Source organism: Podarcis tiliguerta, assembly GCF_965153285.1.
Source record: "Podarcis tiliguerta genome assembly, chromosome: Z".
Taxonomy (NCBI): domain Eukaryota; kingdom Metazoa; phylum Chordata; class Lepidosauria; order Squamata; family Lacertidae; genus Podarcis; species Podarcis tiliguerta.
Genome location: NC_139553.1, coordinates 29,312,610 through 29,326,951, shown reverse-complemented (window position 1 = coordinate 29,326,951; position 14,342 = coordinate 29,312,610). Strand labels below are relative to the sequence as shown.

Sequence of the window (14,342 nt, the reverse complement as noted above, 5' to 3'; positions counted from 1 at the left end):
CAGCTTCTCATTTATTTATATTTTGTATTCTAATTCAGGCACTTCTGGCAGACTTGCCTCCAGATTTAGAAGAGATGGATTTCAATCATTCATTTCCGGAACCTGATGATACCTCGTTCAGCTTGTCGTCTTCATCGGAGAAAAACACCTCGGACAGTTTGTGAACTTTGATGCAATGCAATGTACTTGCCTAATCTGTATGTTTTGAACAAATTGCATTTTGTTGGCCAGTACCCTTGAATATGAAGGTGGGGGGTAGGGGTGGAGGTAGGGAGACTAAATAGCCTCGTTAACTGGGGGAGGTAGGTGGTAGCCACAAATTCAGAATTTTGTTTTTGTTTTTTTTATTTTGGTGAATGTGAAAGCTACTTGAGAAAAATACACTATGGTTCTAGCATCTATTCCTTGGTTATTGTACCTTTTTATTCATTACTGACCTGCTTCGGTAACAAAGCCCTCCTCTGAGCAGTGCAATAAGTAAAATGGAGAAAAAGTTGTGAATTATGCTAACAATTCAACCATACTTCCCTAATCTAGCCCACTAGTTCTGTTCAATGCCTTCGCTCCCTTGCCCCTCCTCAGGTAGGTTAGCAGGTCACTGGAGATTAAGGCCTTCAGGAGATCAGTGAATAAAAGTTGGGCCCTCACTAAAACGGCGATGGTGATTCCGAACAAGGGTTCAAGCTAAAGAAGCTTGCAATTGTACCTAACAGCAAATCATTGCTTCTTCTCTCTTCTCCACCTTTCTCCAATGCCTGAAAAATTATTGGAAGAGTAAAGCTAGCTATCTTAATTGATTTCAGTAAATTATGTTGTGCATAGTGGCGGATGGAAATCCTGAACAAAAATAGTTGGCTTTTTTTTTTTTTTAAGGAATGCCCAAATGCTGGGAAAAGCAACAATTTCCAGTAGCCCCAAGACTCTCTTCCATTGTACATAGTGAGAGTGTATGGCAATAACACTGGAGAAGTCACAAAGGAACAGCATGTACACAGATCCAAAATTTACATTTGACTTCTGTAGCTTATTTATATGACCAAGCCTCAGCTGAAGGCTGCCCAGAAGATGCTTTTGTAGTTCACAGGGGAGCCTTCTCCTTGGCTGAGACTGAGAATCAACAGACAGAGCTTGGGAACTTGAGGACTGAGAGAACTGTTGATAAATGATGTTCCCAATGGAAGTACTCCCTGGCATTGCTATTTGGAACAGCTGCTCAATTCAAATATGAGTTAGCCTAGATTCCCCCCCCCCCCCCATATCAACAACAGCAACAACAACAACACTGACTTGTGAATTGGCTGGGGCATACAGACCAGCAACTTAAAAACACTTTTAATATGTTCCTGACTTGGAAGTCATTTATTTCAACTTGTTAGGCAAATACGAGCGCATGCAGAACTGAGCTCGATGACAAATGCATTTTAGTCACCCGTATCTGTTGCGTGGGTCGAAATCTTGATGTGCATCAAGTGTTCAAAATAATGAGTTTTGAGATACCCAACACACACACGTCACTATTTTCCTCAGCTCTTAGGACTGAGTCTGTTTAACCACTTCAAGATTTTTTATCTACAATTGCATATGTTAGATCTTTAATTGGATGTTGAAAGTGTTAGATACTTTTTTTCCCCTATTGCCAAGAAAGATGTATGGTTTGCTCTTTGGGATGCCATTTCTCTTTTAAAAAGACACGTTTTATTATTTCTATGATTCAGTAACAAAACTTGGTGTGAAAGAGCTGTTATCCTACTCCCAAAGTAACCTTGCACATCATTGCTAGCCTCCTTCACTCTGTCCATCACAGCCTCAACGTGTAGCTCTGCTCCCTCCCTCCCTTTCAACTGCTTTGGTCCTTGCTTGAAATGGCAAAGGGAAACAGCTTAAATAGAAAAACAACTCCCCCCCCCCCCCCATATCAAGAGGACAATTTTAGTGGCAAAGAGAGAAGAGGTGTTACAACTTGACTTTTTATCCAAGGGCAATTGCTCTGTGTCCCAAGGTGGGGAGGCAAATGACTAATTTCCTCTCTGTATGATAGTTCTAATCGACTTGGCTATGATCACAGATGTTTTTACTGCGCACTAAAAATATATAGGATACTGTTCTGCACCCAAGAATTCAAAATTCCTTGCCAAAAAAGGATGTATTCCTTGGACCTGTACGATATATCCTGATTTCTCTTATTTGACACAGTTCTGTTACTTTTGCTATTTTTCTGCATCACTCTGATTTGCTTCATTCTGAGGAGGGGCAGGGAAGTATTCAGGACATTGAAGCCCCTACCCCCACTTCCCCATGCCCATTGGAAACCTCATTCAGCCATCCCTCCGGGTTCTGTGATTTCAGGAGGCATTACCCACACAGTGTTTTTAGCACAGCTTTGTTTGCAGCAATAAGGGCTAGAAACCTGCTGCTTAAAAATGAAAGTTGAGATTCTCAGGAAGCTTTTAAATCTCTTCCCAAGGCCATGTTGTATATCTCCCCACCCCCACCCCTTGCATTCTCCTGTAATCATGTCACAGGCATAACTTATGCTGTGAGGAGAAAAATCCACCAGAAAAGTACTTTCAATTAAAAATGAAATGAAGAGAGTGGGAGTGATAGGGAAGAGGCAGAAGTGTAGTGGGTAGCAATGTGGAAGAGGGAGGCAGTCAGAGAAAGGAGGATGTTTGGACAATAATGGGGAAAAGGAAATGGGAGAAGCAGTACAGCAGGCACATATTGCCGAACCCTGCAGTTATTTTGTGTCATGCAAGTCAAAGTCCTTTCAGAGAGCACAGGTTTTGATTGTGTGCCATTAGATATTGTGGAAAGGATCTATACAAGACCTAATGGACCTGCACAGTACCTTGATGCTGGAAACCTTTTTCTTCCACTTACTTCAGTTTAGCACAAATGCACTGCTCGCTATAGCTATTGGGTTGTATCTGACTAAGTCATACTTGGAACGGAGCCATTGCCATTAATGGCCCTCAAAAGCCATTTATTTCAATGGGTCTGCTCTGAGTATGGACAACATTGGTTTACAACCTGTTGAGTGTTGGCAGTTAATTGCTTTTTTCTGCCCTAGCTTTCTATTGGTCATCGTAGAATGCAAGTGAATGGATGTGAGTAGAAAGGCAAGGCATATCTCTGAAGAACCCATAATTTGCTAACCTTTCAATGAAAATTTTTGTCTTCTGTACTTTTGACTACCTCCCACTTAGGTGCCCAGGTTTCGCCAAGAAGACTCACATTTTACTTGGCTAGAAGTAAAATGTGAGAACTTGAATACTGCTTAGGCACGTCCCTTGTGATTGTCCTGGAAAGTCCTGCATCAATTTTTATTGTTTTATCAATCATTTATTGATGCACTTCCCTTGCGCTAGGGAACTCTCTTCCTTCCCTCAAGAACCCTTGACAGTAAGACATTTGTTCCAGTTTTACACGCACAACACAGCCAGTGTGTTTAAGGGCTTGGTTGGGATTTGAATATAACTCTGCAAGACTTTAATTTTAACATCTTGGGGGCCTTGTTTGCATATTCTTGTGCACTTCTTGATGTCATGGAATCTTAGAGTTGGAAGGTACCCAAGGGTCATCTGGTCCAACCCCCTGCAATGCAGGAATTTCAGCAGCTGAAATGTATGACCTGACTTAGCCCAAAAATGTATTTTATATGGATGTGACTGAGCCGCAACAGCTGTTTGATAGAGTCTTGCAATCTTCAAGTGATGCAGATATGCATTTTTATTTATTTCTATTTATTTTATTTATTTAACTGTCTGTGCCAGCCTTCTACACTCAGGTTAGTTTGCAGCGGATCATAAGCCTGTTCGAATTTGTCAGCCTGTATATTCAGTAGAGCAGGCATTATGGGGAGAGCCTGTGGCCCTCTAGATGCTGCTGGACTCCAGCTCTCATCCGCCCGGCCTTGCCTCTGCCAATGGTCCAGGGGCAGGATGGGAGTTGTAGTCCAGTTAACTCTTGGAGGGCTGTAAGTTCCCTGCACCACATCCATCAGGTTCGATCCGGGACTTGTCTTTTTACTAGAACCTTTAACATGAACCCAGGTGATCAGACACAAGGGAAGTCAGGACTCCCTTTTAACAATTCTATAAAATGGAATTTTGGTGGAATCGGCTTGTGTACGGCACTTGCAGCTGCTGAAATTTTCTTTTCTGTACAGCTGCAGGAGTGGCTGGCACACTCTCTCTTTGCCTCTCTCTCAATCTCTCTCTTTAAAAAACCCAGAATGGTAACATTCTGGCTGTGCCACCTGCATCCTATTTCGATCTGAGTTTGGCTCACTTTTTAGATCCATGCATTATGTGAAGACTAATCCACAAAGACATGCTATTCTGTACCCACTTAACCTGGGAGTAAGTTGGGGAACTAACTTCTGTGCACGGTACCTTTTCTACCTTGGTTATGTCCCCCATGTGCAAGAACCCAATGACTTTACCACACTAACCAACGTATTTCATCCAGATGGTATTTATATGAGGGTTGAGTTGTGTACACTATTACAACTACTGGAATAGTCTTTGATATTTGGCATTGTATTACATGCTTTCACAGAGAAGGTATTAATGTTTGATTTTCATTGGAGAACCATTGGGAAAATCCTCCCCTGCCCATGAATTAATGTTAACTATGGATGGATGGGGTATAAATTTAAATCCTGATTTATTCGGATGACTATAGCAAGAATAGTTTGGACAAATCAGCACATGCTAGTTTAATGCCTCCTAGCTGCGCCTGGAATGTGGAACAGTTTAATGCATTAAAACAACAACAACCCAGTACTTAAGCAAACCACATGCCATTTTTTACATGCTACCTCTGCAAGATGACATCGCTTAGAGGCCATGCCAGACTATAATGTGACATTCCCCACCCTGTGGCAATAAGTGGCTTACAACCAATGGTCACTTCCTTACACACACCAGCCTTTTTTTTGAACATTGCCTATATCTGGGGTGGCTGACCTGAGACTCCCAACTCCCTCCATCCTCAGCCAGCATGTTCAAGGATTAGGGGTGATGGGAGGTGGAATCCAGCAGCATTTGGAGGGCCACAGGTTGGCCAACTGGCCAGATAACTGCTGTTACAGATTTGAACTATTTCTTCTTCTGCTAATATGGTTAGCACTATGACGGTAATTGATGGCTGATTTGATAGGCAGGTGTGTGTGTGTGTGTGTTAACCACCGTGAAATATTACTGTATTGTTTAGGCAAAGCACTGCTGGGAATGTTTCCATTGAGGTGAACAGAATTGTACAAGCTCCCCATAGCATTGTGCCTCAAAGCTGCAGCAGATATGCTAAATAAGCTGGTAGCTGCAGGTATTTCTCAAACCTCCATCTTTCTCTTGGAGTAGCTGTTCCAGTGTTTGTTGCAGGTGGCTGGAGTTAATTCTACACTATCGATGAGACCGAACTCTACCTTCTGTAATTATCCAGCTCTTCCTGCTACTTTCCCCATAGGAGCCTCTTAGTTGGAAAGGCCAATTGGTTTGGAAACAGGTAAAAAGCAACTTCTTCCTCCATAGTCGCCTCCCTTGCCATGTAGAGGAGTTTTCTTCAGTTGAAGAGTATTTCCTCTTGTTAAATGCTCCCTTTTTCTAGCCTGTACAATAGGCTCCGCCTACCTCTTGGGCCCAAACTAGCCCACCCTCAGCACTGGCTGTGCCTCACCCAACATTCCTGTAGCTTTTTTAAAAAAAAAGCCAAGAGGGCGCAGAATAGTTTAAAATCCAGTGTGGTTCTACCAGAACTCACTGACGCTTTATGAAGAACACAGAAAGCCTCTGCCCACCCATGTCAATGTGTAGGTTGGAGCTAAATTTGTTGTCAAAGGTAGCATATGTGATATAAAGGTGACTTGTTGAAAAAGAAAAAAGGGTTTGCAATTTTTAAAATGACTCTCATCTACTTTTCCTCTGCATAAAATTCATAGGTATTCATAGAGCAGCCTCCTAAAATAGTGCATTTAGTTCTCTTCCCCACCTGGAACTTTTGGAGGAGTTAGATCAGGTGTTTAAAAAGAACTGACCAGTTGAATGAATTAATGATATTTTCTAAGCAAGAGAGGGAGCATGATGTACCCTCCATTTGCTGGACTGTATTATGGTTTTGGCCTTTTATCTGGCTGCGCTTGAAAATGAAGTGCTTACAATCAACTATGATCCCAGTATGTCAGAGTCACCAAGACAATTGAGAAAAAGGTGGGTGTGCTTCGGGCTTGTTGAAATCAACGAGACATGCCATGGTGAGGTCCTTAAGACTTTGGTTTTAAGTTGATTTCATTGGGACTCGGACATTGCAAAGGTTGTCTTTTATCTATAGCAGGAAACATTGAACTAATGCCAAGGTTTGAGGTTGGTTTTAAAGGAGCACAATTCAGATACACCTATATCCAACATCCTGTAACACAATAACATGTGTTGGCAAATGTGTCACTGTGGCACTGGCAGAGAGTGCGTGGAATCTGCTGACTGAACATTTGCTTGGAAGAGACACATCTGTGCAGAAATGAAAGTCTGCTCTGCCCTCCTCACCGCTGCCCCCAGCATGGAAGGCAGGCAGCAAAGCTTTGAAGTAACTAAAGGAGCAGGAGTCAGCAATTCGCTGTGCTTCCCAGCTGTTGAAAATGCTTTTTTTCCTGGGGTAAGGAGATCAAGGGAAAGAGATTCAAGTATTAGCTCCTTGCCCTTTCAGCTCCTTGTGTTGTTGTAATCTTGCCGCCAGAGGACTATCTCCTGCTTATGCGTACAGTACATGGAAAGCAGGAGACTGCAGCTGAAAGAAAGATAATGTCATTTTTATATGAGTTGGTGAATATTCAAATGCAAAACCGCTCACGTCCTTTCCCTACCCCGCTGTCTGTTATTAACTTAGTTATATGCAAAACAAATTTGGGATATTTTTTTTTATGAAAAAATGAGCATACTGTATAACTGTTTAGTGCGAACAATCTTCACTCTGTTCATTGTTAAGCTGCTAGCAGCTGTGGAGGTGGTCCCAGCACAAAATGGTCAATGCATTCTCAGTACGTAAGCTACCCTTGTAAAGCTTCCAATTTCTTTTTCTTTTGTTTGCTGTAATAACACTTGACTTCAATTTATCTTGAAAGCTTCTGATGGTTTTTCTTTATTTTGTGTTGTGCAAATATATATATATATATATATATATATATATATATATATATATATAAAATTAAAATGTGCCAACGAAGTTGAAGTGAATATATCTTTAACATAACGTCCATTGGGCCAGTTTGGGTAAGTTTTGTAAATTTAGTGTGATTTCAAAACTGAATTTCTCTTATGAAACTCAGTATTTGTATTGCAATTTTATGACATGTAAATGGTATGTGTAGCAAGAAGAATTATGACAGATATTTAACTTGAGTACCTCCACTGCAACCCAGGACATAAGATCTTGGTATATTGAAAGATGGATTCCATCCATTTGTATTGATCTTGTTTTTGTGTGTATATATATATAAGGATATTTATAATCTTGTATTAACAAAATCCATCACACAGCAAAGGTTATTTCATTCATTAGAAACCTACTCAGCTATTTTTATATAAACTGTTGGTTGCTGCCTTAACTTTTTTGTGAAAATTTGTGCCATAGAATTTTTAACTTATCAACAGATAGTTTACCAAGTTTGATTTGGTCCACACTTTAAAATAAAATATGAATATTTCAGTTATTGAATAGTTTTTAAGTCACCTATTTTGGTTAAAGATTGTTTTTCTAATGTATCCGTTCTGTATAACTGCATCTTTTTTTCCTTTTTCTTACTGTGTTTTTCCTTTTTAAAGTTAATGCATCCACACTGAAATGCACGCTTTTTAATAATTCCAGAAATGGTCACTGTTTTTTTGTTTCCTAAGTTTTCTGGATATAGTTTCACAAAACTTTAATTAATAAATTGAATTTGTTTGTTACAAACTTGTATCTATTAAGTCAAATTGGTTAGCATAAAGGGCTAACTGTCTTTGCTACCTTTTGTCTATTACACTTAAGGATATTTTTCTATATCTACCAAGTATGAAAGACTGAAGAAATTCAATAAAGGCTAAGTGATTCGTTTTCCTACATGAAGTTTTCAGTTTCTATATTCTCAATCATTGGCCTTGTATGAGCTCATCACGAAGTAAAATCTGAATCTCACATTTTTGAACTCTGTCACCATAGGAGTAGGAGGAATAGTGATAAATTGTGAAGATGGTGATATTTATATAAAGTACTACCCACCAAGTAGTGAACTTATATGTTGAAGTAGTGGTGCAGGGTTTTCACCTCTTATGTTAATGTTCATTCTTGACCATATATTCCAGGGTGCTTACCCCAGTCTTAGTGAGGTCAAGATGGGTTTTGTTTTGTTTTGTGGGGGATGGAGGAGTTTGTGCTGGGGATGATGTTGGAAACAAACTAATCACTTCTTTAAATCAGATATCCCCCAATGTAGTTACTAGGAGGAAAGTGTTGGGTGGGTTTTTTGTTGTTGTTGTTTTTTAGCATTCTGGCCCAAGTCAAAGATTGAAAGTTCCCCAAAAATACTTCTTTCCCCCTTCTGCCTATTCATTTTCCAGTGGTACATATCAGCCCAGAAGAGAAAGTTGCATTAAACAGACTTGTGGAGAAGTGGGATATAATGAGGACAAAAAGACGTCTAAATAAATAATAAGATCTCCTTTCCTTCTGTTCAGACCACCTTCTCACTCAGGCCTTCCCTCTATTTTGCTTTCAGCAAGCTGAGACACGCAGTCTCGGGCCACTGATACTCTATTACTCTCTGCAGCTCTGTTGCTGTTCCTGCTTCACGGCCATGTCTCCTGCCTTCCCAGATGGTTGCAGGAGGACACAGATCCTGCTGCTCTCCTGTGAGTCAAGAAAAGTCAAATGTGAAGCCCCATTGAAGGTTCTTTAGCTCATGGAAGCTCTTTGGTAATGCTTTTCTCAGGTTCATTATTACCTTATAGGAGCAACTTACAGATGTTTCCTTTCCCTGTTCCTTCACCTTGCCAATTTAGACTGCCTAGACAAGATTGTAGGAAGATACCACTGAAGTCAGAAGCCTTACTGGACAGTGTTCTTACTGGAGTGGTGCAATGAAGCAGGAAGCAAGCACCATGGATGTAGATCTGCTATCCATTTTCATAGGCACTGCACCTCAATAGGCCAGGAAAGTAATAGAAAGTCATATCCTAAGCCATACAGGGTAGTGCCTCCACCTATCCTCACTCAAGGACAAGGATTCTCTGAGATAATGTTTGTAGCTGGTTTTTATGTTTAATGATTATTTTAGTACACAAGAGGTTTTCCGGATTACTATTGGCCTTTTATTTAATAGCCTATGGTATAAACTGCTTAGAGATCTGTTAATATACAAGCGGTATATAAATTGCCCAAATAAATAAATAAAACCCAACCTGGAGGCTTATAACATGGGATAAAGCCTTGAGATGATGGAAAGAGGAAGAATCACCCATGCCTTATGCTTTGCAGCTGTCTAGTACACCAGTTGTTGCTGCTGCCACCCCCTCCAGCATATCCCGTCACTACAAATTGAGCATGGCACATGCCACTGGCATAGAGTATTGCCTGTATCACCCCCAGTTCAGGGGTACATGTATAGTGCTGAGGGACGGGTTCCAATCCTAGCATGAACTGATGGGAAATACTATACATCAGTGGTGTTCAACTAGTGCCATGGCACCTGGGATGCCTTGAATGGGGTGCCAGACACTGGCCTCTGTCCTCTTTCCTTCCCTTCCTCCTCTGATGCTATCTCATGTCTCTGCCTCCCAAAAGCTTGCACAGCTGTGTGTTGCAGCAGCCCTGGCCATAAGCTCTGCTGGCTAATGGTGCCATTTGAAGGGGGTGCAGCTCAGAGACTAGGAGTGGCAGCTGCCCGGAGGACTCGCAAGGAGAGGAGGCTGAGGGAACACTCCACAAGGGAGTATGTTCGGAAAAGGGTGAGAGGCTGCCAGCTCTGCAGACAAGGGGTGACATTACTGGGCTGCTGAGCCCCACAGGAGTGCCGCAGAAAGAATGTCGTTGTTCAAGGGAGCCATGGACTCAAAAAGCTAAAAAAAGTCTGCTATCCATGTTGACAAGCCCAGCAGGTTTTCTTCCCAAGTGGGGATCTAGGTCAGGCTTCCTCAACCTTAGCCCTCCAGATGTTTTGAGACTACAATTCCCATCATCCCTGACCACTGGTCCTGCTAGCTAGGGATCATGGGAGTTGTAGGCCAAAAACATCTGGAGGGCTGAGGTTGAGGAAGCCTGATCTAGGTGTTGATCCACATGTTCTTGTGAGTCTTAATTCCACGACTACTGTTCATGTTGGATCCTGTTTCCAACTGTACCGCACAGCACAGGATCTATCCTCTAACTAGGAGTTCCTCATTCTGTAGCACCTGGCTGCCCAGAATTAATAGGAGGATGTTTATTAAAAGTCAAATGTCTCATTCAGTCCAAGAAGCCCAACTGTAAGCATAAATAGACCTTCCTCTGGAAGATGGAGGGGATGATGTTACTGGAAGATGGAGGGGATGATGTTACTTTTCTTGGAAGGAGACAACGCAGTACACTTGAGACCATCCAAAGTTCCCAGAAACTGTGAAAAGCAGCCTTCCTCTTGATTTCTGCCTACCCTGAAGTATATGCAGCCTTGTCCCCAAGAAGATTAATTATTCACTAAAGAGAGACTAGATCTGTACCAAAGACAGGCCATGAGAGTGCCGCATCTCAAGAAGAGTAAATAGGGATGAAGGAAGATCCGAATACTTTACCTCTTTGCCCTTTACCTCTTTACACAGATGATTCATTTCCAGGTCATTCAGTGGAGGGAGTCTAGGTGAGGAAGAAGTGGGTCTTGCCACACCAGATTCCAAGGATTACATTTTAATAGATCTTGCTGACTGGTTCTCATATCTGGCTCTGACATGTACCTTGCACTTTGTGGAATTAGAAACATTTGTCTGCACTCACCTTCTTTGGATCCTTGAATTCTTAGTCCACATATGCCCACCACAAATCTGCCTTTAGCATGCAGAGTTTCTTTGTCACAGAAACAAGTTATATGTGATTTTCTCATGTGTATAAATGTGTGTTCTTATGCTGGCTGATTTTATTTTGTAGCGGAAGCAGCTGTAGGTTCCTGATCCAGAGCTTGCTTCCAATATGGATCAGGGCCTTGTTGGCTTTCCACTGGAAATCTTTCTAAGTCTGCGTCTTGCTCCCAAAGCGCTGTTTTCTATAAACAGCATGTCTGGAGGCAGGCAAGAGGGAATTATCAGCACACACAGACAGTGAGAAAAAACCTGGCTAATGAATCCACTCTGGAATGGTAGCATATCCCGCCTTGCAGCCCTGCAGCTGATTTCTCTCCAATATAAAACCAGCCAGGTTAAGCACATTCATTTAAAGCTTAAGAGTAACATCACGTATAGTTTGGCCCCGTGATATTTTGTAAGACACTGAGTGCAATTTTGTAAGGTCTCTACTTAACGGGCATTGTAGTGATACCTATAAAATGTCTTTGGCCGTCTCAAAACAACTCCTTATTGGATGAATAATTTTTGTAATGGTTTTCATTACAGTGTAGCGCAGTTCTTACTTCCCCTTCCTCATCACAAACTCTCCTGAATGTACCATTAAATTCCACACTGTGTTGAGGATTTGAACGCAAATCTCCCACGTCCATGCTGAGTTGTCATTTAAAAGACTGTAACGGCAAAAAGCCACAAACACCCACTCATTAGGTTCATCTGCGCGGCAATTGCTATATAGGATTCAACGATAAGAGGCTTATTTCCCCACCTGTTGAACATTATGCTTTATTATCATTGCCCATTTATTTATTGAACGCTTCCCCAGTATACAGTGTGCTATTACTATTATCCATCCATCCATTATCTACCCCCACAGCTGCAGGTAATGAAAAGTAGCCAGACCAGGAGCTGCACTTTACAGCAAAACACTAAATGTGAAATTGCTTCTCTTTGCTCTGTAAGCTGGTACAAAAATCCTGGTTAAAGCGGTTTACTTCCAAATGTTTATATATGGGACAACTGATCTCAATGATCACGGGTAGGAGGAGGAGTTACGCTAAGACCAGACCATGTCATTACCGAGGAGGCAGGTTTAGTCGTTATTTGAGGACTATCCCTGCCTCCAGGTCTGGTCTTGTCTGGATGGATACTGGAATCGGCAAGGGTAGCAATGAGACTAAGGAAGAGCAAGCTGAAAGGCAGTATCACCTTCTGGTCTAGCTCTAAGGAAGGTAGGGTAGTGCCCCATCTGCTCTAGTGATAAGCCTTCATTGGGGAGGCATGACTGCAACGTCCACCCCTGGTTGTGCATTCCTAGATGCTAGCAATCTACTGTCTCTACAAGTGGAGGTCACTATTATTATTATTATTATTATTATTATTATTATTATTATCCACTGGTGCTATCAATTCATCTCTGCTTCACTGCTTTGTGTCTGACACTAGTTCTTGTCACCACATTTCTTGTCTACAAACTCTGGTGGAATGCTTCAAAACAACAATTTTTGAGGTGTTCTTCATACACACATGAAAGGTCATCTTAGATGTCTCTCAGCCTTGAGAAGAGCGTTTTTGTTGGTTCATTAAAATGGACATGGCCAATGGCTTCTCTTCTCAATGCTGGCTATCAGAATGGTGATTATTATACAGATGACAGCAGCATCTATGTGGTTAAATAAGGGTCTTGGATACAAATGTGGCTTGTCATGGGACGTAACCCAATTTCAGATAATGAGGCATTCTGAGTAACAAGCTGCCTAGCCCACAGATTTAATGAGTTATATTTATTGACAGAAAAAGGGATTACAAAAATGTAGCCATCTTTTGATGAGGTGAGGGGCGCCTGCCATGTATAAAAAAGAGAAACATTGCCTTACTTGTTTTCCCCATCCCTCAAAAGGGCTGTCCTGTGGTCACAAGAGAGAGAGAAAGAAAAGGGCCTGTTTCCTGGATTTTGGAGCACATTTTTAGTGCAGCGCTGTTACAGTTGAGGGTTGAGTCAAAATGTACCCCAAACTTTGTCATCCTGTTTGATGGGTGCACAAAAGGTTTTTTGGGGGGAAGGGAGACAAGTTCAGTGATGTTGGGGGGAAATGTGTGAACAGAGGTAAAGTATGGGGTAAACTTATTAACAGTAGGCATTGCATACGTGGTTGGTGGTGAGCACAATGATTGTCTCCCACAAGGCTGTAGAGTGAGGTAAGGAAGCAGTAGTTATTGATGCTTCATTATGAAGCCACAAGTCATCATGAAGCCAAATCCAAGTGAGTACAGTGGTTTTTTGCAGCATTATTATTATTATTATTATTATTATTATTATTATTATTATTACTATTTCTTATACGCTCACTGGAAGGACAGATCGTGAAGCTGAGGCTCCAATACTTTGGCCACCTCATGAGAAGAGAAGACTCCCTGGAAAAGACCCTGATGTTGGGAAAGATTGAGGGCACAAGGAGAAGGGGACGACAGAGGACGAGATGGTTGGACAGTGTTCTCGAAGCTACAAACATGAGTCTGACCAAATTGCGGGAGGCAGTGGAAGACAAAAGTGCCTGGAGTGCTCTGGTCCATGGGGTCACGAAGAGTCGGACATGACTGAATGACTAAATAACAACAATTTCTTATACATCACCTATCTGACTGTGTTGCCCCAGCCACTCTGGGCGGCTTCCAACAAAATAAAGAGGAAAAAACAACAACACAACACATCAAACATTATAAGCTTCCAGAAGCAGGAAGTCTTGATGGAAACGGGGCGGGGGGGATGGCCAACAGCAACAGAGAGTGCACTCACTTTCACCTGGACCACAAAACAGGTAGTGGTATTCAGTGCTTTTTTTCTAAAAAAACCTTAGAGGGAAAGTGAGAATCTGTAATACTGCCACTGCTGATAGGGAGCAGACCCCCAAGAAACTGCTAACAGGTTTCTCTGCCCCCCTGTGGATAAATTAGTGAAATAGCCTGGCTCCCGATTTTTCTGCTCAGAAGTAGGGTTGAGAATTTCAATGGGCACAGTTGTGCACATTGGGAAAGGGCTGTGACTCATTGGCAGAGCATCTGCTATGCCCCAGGGACAATCCCTTGCATCTCCAGTAAGGGCTTGGAATGTCCTCTGTGTGAAATCCTAAACAGACCTCCAATCAGTGTGGACAATAACGCACTGGATGGAGCAGTGTCCTGACTCAGTATAAGGCAGGTTCCTTTGTTTCTAGAATCACAGAATTGTAGAGTTGGAAGGGATCTGGAAGGGATCATCTAGTCCAGGCATAGGCAAACTCCGGC

General features: G+C 41.9%; 1 protein-coding gene across 11 annotated transcripts in view; it reads left to right on the top strand.

Annotated features, from left to right (window-relative positions):
• HDX (highly divergent homeobox) overlaps window positions 1-8,094 on the top strand; it is a 52,923-nt gene extending 44,829 nt beyond the window's left edge. For all 11 annotated transcript variants that reach the window (XM_083423605.1, XM_083423611.1, XM_083423607.1 and 8 more), the window contains one exon: window positions 39-8,094. In XM_083423605.1, the coding sequence (XP_083279731.1) occupies window positions 39-164 (126 nt within the window). In that variant the 3' untranslated portion in view covers window positions 165-8,094. The remainder of the gene's footprint in view (window positions 1-38) is intronic.
• Window positions 8,095-14,342: the final 6,248 nt, after the last annotated feature.